The 15,499-nt window shown below is 45.3% G+C and overlaps 1 protein-coding gene across 1 annotated transcript in view; it reads left to right on the top strand.

Annotated features, from left to right (window-relative positions):
- Positions 1-15,499, top strand: part of C9 (complement component 9) — a 31,716-nt gene that overhangs the window by 490 nt on the left and 15,727 nt on the right. Inside the window, exons 2-6 of the mRNA XM_015420156.1 lie at positions 2,621-2,738; positions 5,581-5,734; positions 9,244-9,394; positions 12,844-12,982; positions 13,508-13,726. Of these exons, the coding sequence (XP_015275642.1) occupies positions 2,621-2,738; positions 5,581-5,734; positions 9,244-9,394; positions 12,844-12,982; positions 13,508-13,726 (781 nt within the window). The remainder of the gene's footprint in view (positions 1-2,620; positions 2,739-5,580; positions 5,735-9,243; positions 9,395-12,843; positions 12,983-13,507; positions 13,727-15,499) is intronic.

Below are 15,499 nucleotides of genomic sequence, written 5' to 3'. Positions count from 1 at the left end.
CTTGACTTTCCACCATAGCCAAAGCCGAGGGCCCTCCTACACCTCCTCCTACATGCCCCACAGACCTTGGTTGCCTGGTCCACTGCTTGGTCATCCATGTGCTACTGGTGGCAGGGCTGGTTCCACATTTTGGGGCACCTTGGGCAGAGAGTTCCCAGGGGGCTCCTTTCCCACCCATGTTTCTCACTACCTGCTAGGGCTGCCAACCTCCAGGTGATGGCTGGAGATCTCCTGGGATTGCAACTGATCTCTAGGTGACAGGGGTCCGTTCCCCTGGGGAAAATGGCTGCTTTGGAAGGTGGACTCTGTGGCATTTTACCCACTTAAGTCCCTCCCCCTACCAACCCCCCCTCCTCAGGCTCCACCCCCCAAAACCTCTGGGTATTTCCCAACCCAGAGCTGGCGAACCTACTACCTGCCTGTGCATATCTCCTGTCCCTGCTCACAGGCCCTCTCCCTGATGGCACTGGGCAGTGTGTGCAGCTGGAGGCCTGGGTAGCAAAGCACTCACAAGTGAGCGGGCAGGGAAATGGCATGTTGTGGGGCTCAGCCTATGAAGACCTCAGTGCTGGAAGTTGCCCACTTTATTATTATTCTAACCACCCTGAGCCGAACAACACTACTGGGGCACTGGGTAGCTCCGGAACTACAGAAGTTCTCAGTTGCTGCTCTGTGCTGTAGAACAGAATAGAACCCCTTGATTTGCAATCACGGATGACAGCACAAGGAAAAACTCAAACATTTACAAAATCCTTAGATATTTGATTTGTTATTGAACGGTTGGCAAATTAACAGATTTCCATGACATACCATTGCTTCGGCCAAGGGCCAAGAGGTAAGCAAAACTTTGGGACGGGTTTATGCATCCAGCAGGACTTCCCTCTAAGCTGAGTTAGTGTGAGCTAGCTCACAGTTTTTTAGCCTGTAGCTCACCCATTTTTGTCTTAGCTCAGAAAGGATGGCTCCAGAGCAAACTAATTTATGCAGTAGCCCAATTGCTGGCTCACACTTTAATGCCAGTAGCTCCCAAAGTAGAATTTTTGCTCAAAAGACTCCACAGTTTAGAGGGAGCATTGCTGAGTGGTAATTTTTCTCCTAGCCTGTGTGTTACTGGATATAGGTGACAGATTGATTCTTCCCCTGGCTAAAAAAAGAAAGTCCCCTTCTGCAAATACAACAGTCTCATGGTCAGCCTCGCATTCTCTGTTTCATCCCCCCTCTCCTATATTTGGGAGACTTTCCTGTGGAAAAGCATTCAGACATACCAAACGACACATTTACCTGCAACCTGAAAGGATAAAGTCTGGGCAAAGGGAAATCACCTGGTTTTTCATACATGCACAAAGTGGCGTGGGACCTACTTCAACAAGGTGTGATTCCCAGCAGTCACAGATGTGAGTTTTTCCTAGGGTGTCCAAGCTCCAGGTAAAGCCTGGAGAGCTCCCAGGGTTAAACTGAGATTCAGACTACAGAGTAGGATTGCCAGGTCGCTCCTGGCCACCAGTGGGGGATGGTGGGGTAGGGTTGCCAGATCCAGGTTGGGAAACATACCTTTAAAGCTCTATACGGCCGGGGACCAGCATACCTTAAGAGACCACCTCTCCCCATATGAGCCCCGGAGGACACTGAGGTCTACGACTCAACATTGTAAGCCGCCCTGAGCCCTACGGGGGAAGGCGGGATATAAATCTGATTAATAAATAATAAATAACATCTTTTAGCAGTCCCTGCCCCCAGGGACGTCTGACTAGCCTCATCCAGGGCCAGAGCTTTTTCAGCCCTGGCCCCCACCTGGTGGAATGAGTTCCCATACAACATCAGGGCCCTGCGGGATCTATTACAGTTCTGCAGGGCCTGCAAGACAGAGCTCTTCCACCGGGCCTTTGGTTGAGGTAGCGAATGTCCCTTTTCCCTCCTGGCTTTCTCCCCTCCAGTGGCCTGGATGTTAACATTGGTACTGCTGAACTGACATCAGAACTAGCTTGTTTGAACAGTATTTTATTGTTTTACTGTTTTAATTGCTATTTAATTGTTGTTTTAATGTTATTGTATTGAGATTGTTGTGAACTGCCCTGAGCCCATCCGCTAGGGTTGCCAACCCCCCCCCCCAGTTTGCCAGAGGTCCCCCCTCTCTCTCCCTTTAAGTGTGTGGAACCCGTGTTTCCTCCCAAGCCCGATCTCCGCTTGAGATCAGGCTTACAGGGAAATGCCAGCTTCATGCACTTAAAAGGGAAATGCAGCTGCTCTTAAAGGGGAAACGCCGGCTCCTGCACTTAAAAGGGAAACGCTGGCTCCTTTAAGTGCAGTGAACTTCCGTTTCTGGAGATCTGGCGCGCGGGCGGGGGGAGGGCAGCGGAAATCCCCAACGTGGCGTCATCATGTCGGGGATGCCCCGCCCCCTCCAGGAACACCCCCAAAGTCCCCCGCTGGGAGTGGAAGAGGGACTTGGCAACCCTACCATCTGCGGGGAGGGTGGTATACCGTATATAAATAACATAAAATAAATAAACTCATGGAGATTTGGGGGTGGAGCCTGGGGAGTCTTGCTCTTGGTTTCAACTTGCTCTTGATTTCATCTTGCTGAGCAATGTGTTATGAGTATGGTCTGTTGTTCTGATAGCTTTTCAGAGCAAGTGCTACACCGGGTAAAAGGAGAGTCTGGTGCTCCACCCCCCATCAATTGTTTGCTTAGCCACTGGAGTGAATGGGGATCATGTAATCCATGCGGCAAAGAAAGTGTAAGTGATTTCTCTCTGAGCATGTGACTTACCTCGTTCTCAATTTATGCAGCTTTTTAATAGCAATAGATGCATTGGCACTAGGGTTGCCAGGTCCCTTCTGGCCACTGGTGAGGGATAGGGGCAGGGTTGCCAGATCCAGGTTGGGAAACTCCTGGAGATTTGGGGATGGAGCCTGGGGAGGACAGGGACCTCAGTGGGGTACAGTGCCACAGAGTGGGGTACAATGCCTCCAGAGCATCAGTGGGGTACAAATGCCACAGAGGTGTGGTACAGTGCCTCCAGAGCATCCATTTTCTTCAGGGGAACTGATCTCTGTAGTCTGGAGATGAGGTGTGATTTGGGGGGGGGGATCCCCAGGTCCCACCTGGAGGCTGGTATCCCTAACTGGCACAAGCTCAAAATGGAAGCTTACCTCCTCGTTCAGAGACACAAGTAGATCCAAGGCTTGGTTCCAAGTCCCTGGCCTAGGTATACTTCCTTCTTGAAAAATCAGCTTCTTTGATCCGTGAAATTATGCCAAAGGGACGGAGGGGGGTTTAAGTTTGTGTTAAAGGTACCTAAGGGTGGATCCACCAAGCTATCCCCATAAGGTTCCCACCTCTGGCCTTGGGATTTCCTAAAGATTTGGGGAGGTGCCTATAGAGGGGGAAGTCTGGGGAGGGATTTCATCTAAACTCTGTGGTATACCCTGGAGTCCACCTTCTAGAGTGGCCATTTACTCCAGGGGGAATGGATATCTGTAGTCTGGAAGTCAACTATAATTGAGCTTCAAGTGAAGTCACTGCATCGTCGGCCTAGTCCTCCTCCTGCCACCAGTAAGTCCCCCCACTGGCCACCTGATCGGCAGTCAGGGGCTGCCCCCAACAGGGGCCTGGCAGCTCGATGGACCAGGCCCCAAATGGAGGTTTGGAATACTGGTTTTGGAGATTAGTTTTTGAGCTGTAAGAAGCAGAGGGATTCTCGGGCAACTGCCTGCATTCAGCTTGGGTCATAAACTGGGTAAGCCTGTCTTAGATTCACATTACAGTGAAAAACATACGACCACATTTCTTGGATTATGCAGACCTGCGGCAATGGAACACATTTCTTGTTTCTGCTTTATATCGAGAAAACACTATTAGATCAAGCGGAAGGAAGAATCCACTAGGGCTGCTTGGTGTCAAGAATTTACAGAGAGCTGTAAATTAATGGCTCTTTTCCAGCTCTTTATTGCTATTTTTAAAAAACATTTAATTATTTGCAACACCTATACCAAAGGAACTGCTGGGATACACAGAGTGGTGTATATTTGGACAAAGTTAGTGAAAAGATCGCCACCTGCTGATGAATAGAGATATACTTTAGGAAGGTTGTTATGTAAAGAAACTATAAACTGCTATGTAAAGAAACTATAAAGAAACATATTCTTTCTAAATAACATCACGAGGAACGTTCAACTGGAAGATAAAGAGATTTTTATTTAAATGACTTGTTACGAGCTTGAAATATTTCTTCCATACAGCAGTAATATAAATGTATAAAAAGCCCTATTTAATAAAACAGAAAATGAATTTCAGCGCAGAGATGGATCTACTTTGGCATTCTGGATAGGGGTTGGGTCTAAGGTCCCCTTCTTTCCTGCCCATGTGACTGTAGTCTTACCCCAGAAGTGAGCCACAAAATGACCTGGAGGCAGTCATTTTCCACTTACCTTCATCTACCTGTAAAATGATGGTAAAAGGAGGGGCCAAAGTTCAGTAGTAAAATGACCAAGTACTGAGCATCTAACTGGCTCCTGTATCTTAGTCACCAGGACTGCAGGATTAAATGCCCTTTCTGCCAAATGGGTGAACCAGACTAGTTTAAGAACATAAGAACATAAGAGACGCTAATGCCGGATCAGGCCAAAGGCCCATCCAATCCAACACTCTGTCACACAGTGGCCAAAAATACCAGGTGCCATCAGGAGGTCCACCAGTGGGGCCAGGACACTAGAAGCCCTCCCACTGTTACTGGGCTGACATATATGCCTATTGAAACACCTGTCATAGAATAGTGCTGTACTATGAAAACAAAAGGAGTCTTGTGGCACCTTAAAGACTAACAGATTTATTGAAGCATAAGTATTCATAGCAAGCTTCATTGGATGCATGAAGTGAAACCTTAGTCAATAGAAATATATACACAGCAGAGAGAGAGAGAAACTGAAAAATCTTCAAGGCAAATTTATCTCACGTGCTTTTCAGTTTTGCTCAGAAATGTCACACACTATGCTTTTTGCATTTCACTCTATAGTTTTCCCCTCTGCCATGTATATATATATATTTATTGAATGAGGTGTCACTTCATGTATGTAATAAAGTGAGCTCTAGCAAACAAGAGTGTATGTCTGTTAGTTTTTAAGATGCCACAAGGCCCCTCTTCGGTTTTGCTGGAAAAGATTAAAACAGCTACACTGCTGGATTTTTTAAATCTCCCTTGCAAAACTGTACAAGTAAATATCTTTCCATTTTGTGAAAACTGAACAGAATGATATAAAGTGAAACTGTATGACAAAGGAAAAGAATTGTGAACCACCCTTTCCTGGGCCAGATTTCTCTTTAGAAACACCTTGTTTTGCTTCACTTTCAAGTTTCCAATAATGTAAAAAATGCCCTTAAAACAGATTCTGAGGTGTTAACTTCCAAAATAATGGACTCCCTAATCCTTCGGGGACATGAAAAGCTCATAACCCTTTTGTTTTCCTCCAAATTTCCACCTTAGTTTCAAAATTATTGTCATTCACAAAGAAAATAACATAATTTCATGACTATTTCTCTTCTACTTTTGAGCCCCTATCCTTCTTTCCCCTTATTAAAAGTATCGCTCAAGAAGTGTCTTGAAATATGGACAGTTCAGAGGGAAGCCATGCTTTGAACCTCTGGGTGACAAACAGAGCTGTGTAACAGACCAAGTTTGCCCTGAAGAAGAAATTGACTGTGGAGAGGAGGAGGATAACTTCCAATGTGCTAATGGTAGGCTTTTGCATTATTCTTTGAAAATATTGTTTCATATAAACTTTGGGGATGCTACAGTATATCTACTGTGTGTGCCACTATGGTCGGTCTGCGCTGAGGCCATCTTCTACAAGAACAAGGGCTTTTCAGTGGTGGCACTGATGCTACTGATCTCCTTTTCGCAAACTATTCACACTTGTCCATTATATTTCCCTTTCTAAGCCTGCCCCAGGTATAGACTATTTGTCCCACCTGTTTTTCAAAATTAGTTGATGTGAGAGAGGGAAATTTGGGAGTCAGGAATGAATACAGAAGTGAGGGACATGGTGAGGGAGGCAGTTGCCTGAAGGACAAACGTCTCTGATATCTTCTACCCACTGTCAGCACACTGCTGACACCCATCTATAAAGTACCTTGACCCTCAAAGCTCACAGCACCTCTTTTGCTAGCACTTAGGTGTCAAACTAAGATATTTGTGTTTACCCAGGCTATTCACTAGACTATTTGGTTGTAGAAAGTGCCATCTAGTCATAGGCAACTTAAGTGACCCCATAGGGTTTTCAAGGTCAGAGGCAAAGAGGAAGTGGGGTAGGCAGACGCGATATCACTACTCGGGGCTCTTTTTGTAGGAGCTCATTAGCATAATGGGCCACACCCAATAGCAGAAACTCATTAGCATATTAGGCCACACCCCGACCGTGCGGCCCATTAGCATATTAGGCCACATTCACAAGCAACGGACAACCCAGAAGACTAAAGATGCATCAGAGTTTATAATTCCCCAATAATTAAACAAATCCTGGAGCAGAAGGCTATGGGAGCCCGTTCACAGGGAGGGCAGGGTAAAAATGCAATAAATAAATAAATAAATATTATAAATGATAGCTAGAAGGAACTTTAACAACCAGTATGCCAGTTTCCGTGTTGTCCGTAGCAAGGAAACAATTGTTAGCAAAAGAGCTGTGGGAAGCCATTCTGAGTTTATGAATACCTTTTTGGTGGATTGGACTGTAAAAAGAATACTGGGAAATTGAGATCAGTTTGATAAAGATATACCTCGAAACGAACGGTAAAACTCAAGAAGTTCGTCCGTTCATCTGGTCATCTTGACGGCACTTCAGTGTCTCGATGATGTCTACCTGCTGAAAAAACAAGAATTAAAACAGCATGGAAGCTTAACAGCAGTATTATCTTTATTTATTCAACTGTATGAACTACTGCAGCAATTCACTGTATGTTAAACTAGAAGAAACCATCAGACATATTAAAATAATCTCCACACATTATTAGTTCGTAGTATGTAAAGACAAAATCCAAATCTCTAAATTATGCTGATTCCTCCTAGGTGTATTATACTCGTTCATTATATACCATATGACCAGGCCTCCCAAAGAGAAATACAGATATATTTTTTAAAAAAGCAATACCAAAATATTACAAAATCACAGATCCTATCAAGCTATCATTGTGGTTGTTTTAATCAAATATATATTATCTGTGTACTCTTCTTTATGAAGAATTTTTTAGCCTTGCTAGAAAAGTATATTTTCTCCCATTGAAAGACCCTGAAGAAACAACAGTCTATGGCCACAAAAAATATGGTTCCCATGTACAGGACCCTTTCACAATTGGCTGCTGCATACATAAAATGATGCTGGGCATACTGTTTTGAGTGGTAGTCCCCTGTATTCAGTATAATAAGGACACTACTGGTCTGGTAATATATTTGCAGCAGGGACCAGTCAGATCTTTCTGGAAATAGAGCAGATATGGAATAACTATTTTTGTTGTTTGATCCTAGTAATCTGGCATTCAGTGGTGTAGCATTTCTTCAACAAGAAATTCATTTTTTTCTGTAACAGGTAATAGACATAGAAAGATCTTTTCCTAGGAACTTGCACAATCTCTTTTCAAGAGCCAGGGTGGTAGAGTGGAAGGAGTGGAAAGAGAGTCACGTTTGGACAAGAGGGACCCAGTGTGAAATCACCCTTCATTCAAAAAATGCACAAAGTGGCTTGGGCCAGTTCCTTTCTCTCAGTCTAGCCAACCTCACAAGGCTGTTGCAAAGCTAAAATTAAGAAGTGAAGAACTGTGTGTACTATTCCCACAGACAGAAGGGAAGGATACACTATGCAGACACTTAACATGCAAGGGAAGCTGTTTACTGACTCACCATAAGACAAGCTTCATAGCGTCAATAGTCCAAATTTAGCTCCAAATTAATCCTCTCACCAAGTGCAATGGCATTTTGATTTTCCCCTTTTAAATAAAGAAGAACTAGAACCAAAAACCATCCACTAATCAATGAAAAGGTGGCTGGAGTGAAAAAGGGGGCTTAGCCTCATATTCAAACCCACCCAAAGACTGCAGTAGGGGAGAAAATGTGTTCCAATGCAGGGGGCAGCTCTCTCAAAGCCATGTGCCTCACTTCAGAAGGTGGGCAGACACAAAGAAGGGCCCGAGAAGAAGATTGCCACATCCTTGACCTCTTGCTTTCACAATGGAACACCTTTTTCATGGCAGTGTAACATTCACCACCTCAATTTTGAGCTAATACTTAAGAAATTAAATGCACTATATTTTTATAGGAACGTAAAAACATAAGAGGCCCCGCACAGCCGATCTCATGCCAGTCACAGTTTCTTTAAGTTCAAAATGTCTCCTGCTACTTTTGTGAGCTCCAGGGCTATTTTTGGGCAGGAACGCACAGGAACGGAATTCCGGCTGGCTCCTGAGTTGGCCACGGCCAGCAAGAACTCATTAGCATAATAGGCCACACCCAACAGCAGAAACTCATTAGGATTGGCTACATTAGGGGTGTGTGGCCTAACATGCAAAGGAGTTCCTGATACAAAAAAAGCCCAGGGTTTTGACAACAAACAAGGTAAACAGAATAAGAAGCAAAAGGTGGGTGTGGCTGGATGACCACACTTTTGGTAACATGGGGGTGCAGCCTAATGGGCTAATGAGCTGTGCTGTCAGGGGTGTGGCCTAATATGCTAATCGGTTTCTGCTGTTGGGTGTGGCCTATTATGCTAATGAGTTCCTGCTGGGCTTTTTCCACAAAAAGAGCCCTGGAGCTCCATTCACAGCAGTGGAGGTACCTTAAGAGTGAATACAACATTTTAATGATACTTACATAGTATTGACATTTGTACATCTTGTACGTTGTGTCACAAAATGTATTAAGCATATTTTTCTAAGGTTGCCCGCTCCGTGTTAGGGAATTCTTGGAGATTTGGGGGTGGAGCTAAGGGAGGGTGGAGTTTAGGAAGGGGAGGGACCTCAGCAGGGATGTAATGCTATAATGTCTGCCCTCCGAAGCCACTGTTTTTTTCACTGGAACTGATCTATGTAATCCGGAGGTCTGTTGTAATTCTTAGTCCCCACCTGGATGTTGGCAGCCCTAATGTTATCCCTTATTTTGCGCAAGCAGTACTTGAAGCTTTGTCTTGATGCTTAGAGCTCTCAAACTGTCTCCAGTTGTTTGCGAGCCAGACATGATTGATTCTTTATGCTTTCCTCAGGAGTCTGCATCAAACAAAGATTGGTGTGTAACACAGACAATGACTGTGGAGATTTCTCTGATGAAGCTAACTGTAATGACACCAAATCCCGCCCGCCCTGTCGTGGTCGCATTGTTGGCATATCAAAAATTGGAAGAAAAGCTGGCCAAGGGTAAGGGCTGGCGAGTCTGCAGAGGAAGGATAGGAAATGTACCAGACAACAAGCAAATGAGAATAACTTTATCTTATATTCTAATAGTGAAGTTGGGATATCTTTGGATACTTAAAACCGGTGATTGGAGCTGTGAACGGACAAGACAGAGCTTTCTACAAACGCAAAAAAGGCCTTTGGTTTCAGAAAAGTGTGAAACCTTTAAAAAAAAAAAACAACACTGGGCTTTAAAAAGCCAAAAATGATAAAAGGAGTGTCTGTAGGTTTAAAAAAACAGATTCCCTCAGAAGCTGTTGCTAGGGAACCATAGTATTCAAAAATTGGTTCTGTCAGTAAAGGGCGGGGGGGGGGGGCTTTCCTGGCCTATTTTAGACTTTGAGGGAGGAATCCTTGGGCCAAGCCTGGCAAGGGTTGCCCGCTCCAGGTTGGGAAATTCCAAGAGATTTTGTGGTGGAATCTGAGGAGGGCAGGGTTTGGGGAAGGGAGGTGCCTCCGCTGGATATAATGCCACAGAGTCCACCCTTCAAAGCAGCCTTTTTCTCCAGGGAGACAGATCTCTGTTCTCTAGTGTTCAGTTATCATGCTGGGAGGTCTTCAGGCCCCACGTAGAGGTTGGCAACTCTAGGCCTGGCAACACCCTCTGGGTGACTTGATACCACCTGACTTGCATGACTCAGCTAGGCTTGGCTGCTTGCTACTGTTCAACAACAGCCACCCTATGAAAGCCAGTGTGGTGCAGTGGTAAGAGCTTCAGAGTAGCGTCTTTCCCCATATGTTCCCCCAAGGGCACTACGGTCGGGGAGTCAACATCTCCTGGAAATTCCAGGCCCCAGGGATGTTAAATTTGCTGTTACTAGAGCCAGGGCATTCTCGGTGGTGGCTCCTACCTGGTGGAAGGAGCTCCCGGAAGAGATCCGGGCCCTGCGGGACCTTTCTCAGTTCCGCAGGGCCTGTAAGATGAAGCTCTTCCGCCAGGCTTTCAAGTAGAAGCCGCCGCCACTATAATTCCACCACCGATATGTATGCAGCATCGCACCACTACCACCAATATGTCATTCCATCTGGGTGTGAGGTGACCCTGGAAGGAGAGGGGATGACAAGTTGCGGGACCAATGCCATTCGACTAAGATCTACCCCATCTTGCACTGACACTTTGTTGTTGTATTATATTGTTTTACTGTTTTAGACTGTTTTATCTTTTTTAATTCTGGCACTTGTGCCTCGTTGTTAGCTGCCCTGAGCCTTCGGGGAGGGCGGGATATAAATCCAAAAATAAAATAAAATAAAAATTAAAAATGCCCATTTAGCTGTGGAAGCTGACTGGATGATTTTGGACCAGTGACATACTTTCAGCATAACCTACCCTAAGAGGGTTGTTGTGCAGATAAAAAGGAGGAGAGAATAATGTAAGCTGCTTTGGTCCCCATGGTGGAGAAAGACTGTACTTTTCCTAGGTGGAGGCTGTGGGGGAAGGGAGCGGAGCCAGGAAGCTGAAGACAGAGGGACAGATAAAGGTAGGCTGGCCATTGGGTGGGAAGGGGATAGGGTTGCCAACTCCGTGCTGTGAAATTCTTGGACATCTGAGGTTTGGAGCCTGGGGAGGGTGCAGTTGGAGGAATGGAAGGAACATCAGACTGGTATAATGCCATAGTCTTCATCCTCCAAACTAGTCATTTCCTCCACAAGAACTACCATTGCCAGGTGAGGGCTAAAGATCACTCAGAATTAACAGGTGACAGAGATCAGTTTCCCTGGAGAAAATGGCTGCTTTGGAGGGTGGAGTCTATGGCACTATACCCTGCTGAGGCTGCTTCCCTCCCCAAACCTCACTGTCCCAAGGCTCTACCCCCAAATTGCCAGGAATTTCCCAATCTGGAGCTGGCAACCCTCATGGGAATTAATTTCTGTAGCTGGGAGATATGTTGTGATTCCTGGAGAGCTGCCACTGTCACTGCTGCTGGGAGGAGGGGAGGAAGCTGGTGGTCAGCTGGGAGCACCACAACCGCTGCTGCCGTGCGGGGCGGGGGGGGGGGAAGCAGGCGGGGGGCTTGGGGGGGGAAGCAGGCGAGAGGCTTGGAGGCTGGTTTGGCAGAAAGAAAGCATGATGGGGTGGGGAGGCAGAAAAACAAAGAGAGTGATGAGGGGACAGGAAGAGAGAGGAAGTGACATGCATGGAGGAGAGAGAGAGATGGGATGGCAGAAGGGAGAAACAGTGTGAGAGAGGTACGGGGAGAGGGGTGGAAGCAAAGGAGGGGGGAATGGGATAGCCACCCCACAAGTTTCTTATGGGTCGGTCCCCACTTGTTAACTTATAATTCTCTTCTGACATCAGATTGCTCATATTTTAATATATTTGCAAAAGAATTCTCTTTTGCAAGAGAATGTACGACACAGGAATTATATCGAATGTTTCCTGTTGACTTTGATTCAGTATATTGGAATGTTGGTCCTTCTTTGAAAAAGCTTCAGTGTGAAATGAGACAGCGGATAGCTAGCAGACTCGTTAGAAAGAATCACTATCTGGACCAGGACGCGTTACTACTGCTTTGAATCTTCAGGCCCCTTTTGAATCTTCGGATTCTCCACTGGGAACATTCCTTTTGAATCATCCAACAGAATACTGGTTGAACTCTTATGGACTCTTTTAAATGGGCACCTTTATTACGTATACAGTAATTTCTTTATGATGTGATTTTGTGTAAACCTTCTCATATATATTTATGGTTTTGAATATAAATAACATTTGGACAAACAGGTTGGTTGTTCTCCATTTTTATTAGCATTAACATTGTACATATATTTTTGGTACACAGTTTTGTTTGTTTTTCTGTGCATACGTAATAGGCCAATGTCTATAGAAAATATTGGTATTGGTTAAGATAATGTAAAATACTGAATGGTTGTTATTTCATGCTCACGGTGTGTGTGTGTGTGTGTGTGTGTGTGTGTGTGTGAAGGTTGGAGGTTTTTAAAAAAATATATATATATTTCTGTTTAGTAAAGGTAAAGGTTCCCTTGCTCAAAAGCCAGTCGAGTCCAACTCTAGGGTTGCGGTGCTCAGCTCCATTTCAAAGCCGAAGAGCCAGCGCTGTCCGAAGACGTTTCCGTGGTCATGTGGCCGGCATGACCAAACACCAAGGCACACGGAACGCTGTTACCTTCCCACCGAAGTGGTACCTATTTATCTACTTGCAATTTCTTGCTTTCGAACTGCTAGGTTGGCAGGAGCTGGAACTAGAGACGGGAGCTCACTCCGTCATGCGGCACACTCGGGTCTCAAACTGCTGAACTACCGACCTTCCACAGCCTGCAGTTCAGCGTCTTAACCACTTGAGCCACCGCAGCTCCCTATGTCTGTTTAGAAACTGCATAATACTTGAATGGTACGATAGGACATCACTGGGAACAAATAAGATTCTAGAAAATGCTTTTGTCCTGTTTTCTTGCAGACTCAACATTCTAGGAATGAGACCAAAGGGTACTCCATTTTACAATGAATTTTATAATGGTTTTTGCAACCGGGAACGTGATAGGAATACAGGGATCTATTATCGTACACCATGGAATGTTGCAGTTATCAATTATAGAGTAAGCCTCTTTGCATAATCTGGGGTTTCATACATGCTTCTGTACTATACTAACTGTTGTAAGTGCCTTTGGGCCAAACTACATATTACGATGAAACGGGGGGGGGGGGGGAGCTGCTTTAGGTTCAACTGTCTTTACATCCTGACATCATGAAGGTGTGGATGTTCGTTTATACACATGCTCAGCTTTATTGTAATATCGTCTTTGTAAGCCCTAAATCACTTGTGGTAAGAATTAACACGGGGTGGGGGGGGAGATTTAAACCAATAACGTCGAACCTTTGATTTCAAAACAAGTAAAAGGTAACTAGTGCATTACATTTTTTAAAAGAGACTGGGGGAAAAAATTAAAAAGTCAATATAGTGTATAAAAAGTGAAATCGCACAAGCACAAAAATATCACCGAAACAGAATCAGAGCATCTTGTCAATAGTTGCAAACTCTTGTTCAAGTGCTCTGCTCTGATGCATATAGTCCATCTTCTATTGCATGTAATTTATATTTTTAAATATATTTTCACTTAAAGACGAATGAAGACAGACGATTCTCATCTGGGGAGTATTCAGACAAGGTGGCTGCAATGAGAAAGATGTTCACAGAGGGAAAACAGGATTTTCAGTCTAGCCTTTCTCTGAAATTCATCCCTACTGAGACTCAGACTAGTACATCAATAGAACTCAGTCCTGGTTTGAGTGCTTCCACAAACACAAACATCAGTCGCTTCTTGGAAGTGTCTAGTGAAAGGGTAAGTTAATATCAAATGAAATCAAGGGGAATGGGTGTATTATTTCAGTGGTTTTGGCATCAGGAACACAAAGACTTCTTTACACAGAGAGTGATTAAAATGTGGAATTCACTGTCAGAGGATGTAGTGATGGCCACAGGAATAAACAGCTTTAAAAAGGGATTCGATAGATTCATGGAGGATAGGTCTATCAGTGGTTACTAGCCATGGTGACTGAGAGGAACCTCCAGAGCCAGGAGGCAACGTTAGGGGAAGGTGTTGGCCTCTATGCCCTGTTGTTGGCTCTCTAAAGAAACTGGTTGGCCACTGTGTGAGACAGGATGCTGGACTAGATGGACCACTAGTCTGATCCAGCAGGGCTCTTCTTACATTCTTACGTAAAGACATTAAAGGTGAGATCTTATGCACACATAACCTGTGAGCAAGTTACACTGAAAACAGTGGAACGTATCCAGGGGTCGTTTCGTAGAAAACGAGCTAGGGGAACTCATTAGCATAACTCATTAGCATATGCCACACACCCTGACATCACCGGAAGTGTGTCATAAGGCCACACCCCCTGACATCACTGGAAGTGTGTCATACGGCCACACACCCCGCCCCCAACGGTGGCCCAGCGGTGGACCTGCAAGGCCAGCGGGAGTGCAAGGAAGCCCCGCGAAGGCCCTCCCTGGCCCCAGGCAGGCAGGGGTGGGGAGAGGCAGGGAGGAAGCAACTTACCCTCCCTCTTCTCCTGCCTCCTCCTGGCTGAATGAGGGCCGGAAGTGGGGCGGCCGGAAGCGGAGGGCGGGGCTTCGTCATGTGCTCTGCCCCCTGTACCTCACCCGGGGGAACTGCGATCCCCCGCAATCCCCCCCCCCCGAAATGACCTCTGAACGTATCCAAGTAAAGACATGTAGGACCAAGCTGTAATTCTGCAGTGTCTTGTAGATATCACAGCTTGGTGGTAAAAAACATTCTTTGTCTGTAGAAAGTCCCATGATCAGTCCCTGGCATTTTCACTCACAGAGAGCTCAGGTCATAGGGGGACAAAATCTAGAAATCAGGGGACAAATCTGAGCCAGGCAAGATGGCCCCATGGTCTGATTCATTTTACACTTATGCCAGCAAATCTTGAGGGAACAATGCAGCAGTTGTAGAGCTTTGCAGCAACCAGATCAAAAAATCTAACTGAAATGTATTAATATAGAAATTTAGAAGATTGCTGTCTTTTTACTGACAAACTTTCTTGCCTTCAACAAGAAGGCTGAAAAAAACAAGTAATGCTTTTTCTGGCATGTGAAGCAATTTACTTGTGAACTTCTCAAAGTTGAAAAATTAATCGTTTTACCTTTGAGGACAGGGATTAAAGGGGGGGTACATCTAGTCATTCAAGGCACTGCTTACTCTAACACACTGTGCTGAACTGTTATAGTTTAATTTGTGGAATCCTGTGGTCATAAATTATAACACAGAGCTGAGCCTATGAGAAACTAGGCCTTCTTGCAGAACTACAGTTCCAAGAATCCCTTGCAGAGAAAGCATTACATAAGAACATAAGGGACGCCAATGTTGGATCAGGCCAAAGGCCCATCCAGTCCAACACTCTGTGTCACACAGTGGCCAGAAATACCAGGTGCCATCAGGAGGTCCACCAGTGGGGCCAGGACATTAGAAGCCCTCCCCCTGTTGACCCCCCCCCCCCAAAGCACTCTATTTGCCAAGGAGTGATGAGGCCAGATGCCATGATCTGAGTTTTTTTGATGTTGAGTTTCAAGCCAACTTTTGTGCTCT

The sequence above is a fragment of the Gekko japonicus genome, unplaced genomic scaffold (assembly GCF_001447785.1).
Source record: "Gekko japonicus isolate JY-2015 unplaced genomic scaffold, Gekko_japonicus_V1.1 scaffold86, whole genome shotgun sequence".
Lineage (NCBI taxonomy): Eukaryota > Metazoa > Chordata > Lepidosauria > Squamata > Gekkonidae > Gekko > Gekko japonicus.
Note: the sequence above shows the minus strand (reverse complement) of the source record. Positions and strands in the feature narration are given on the sequence as shown.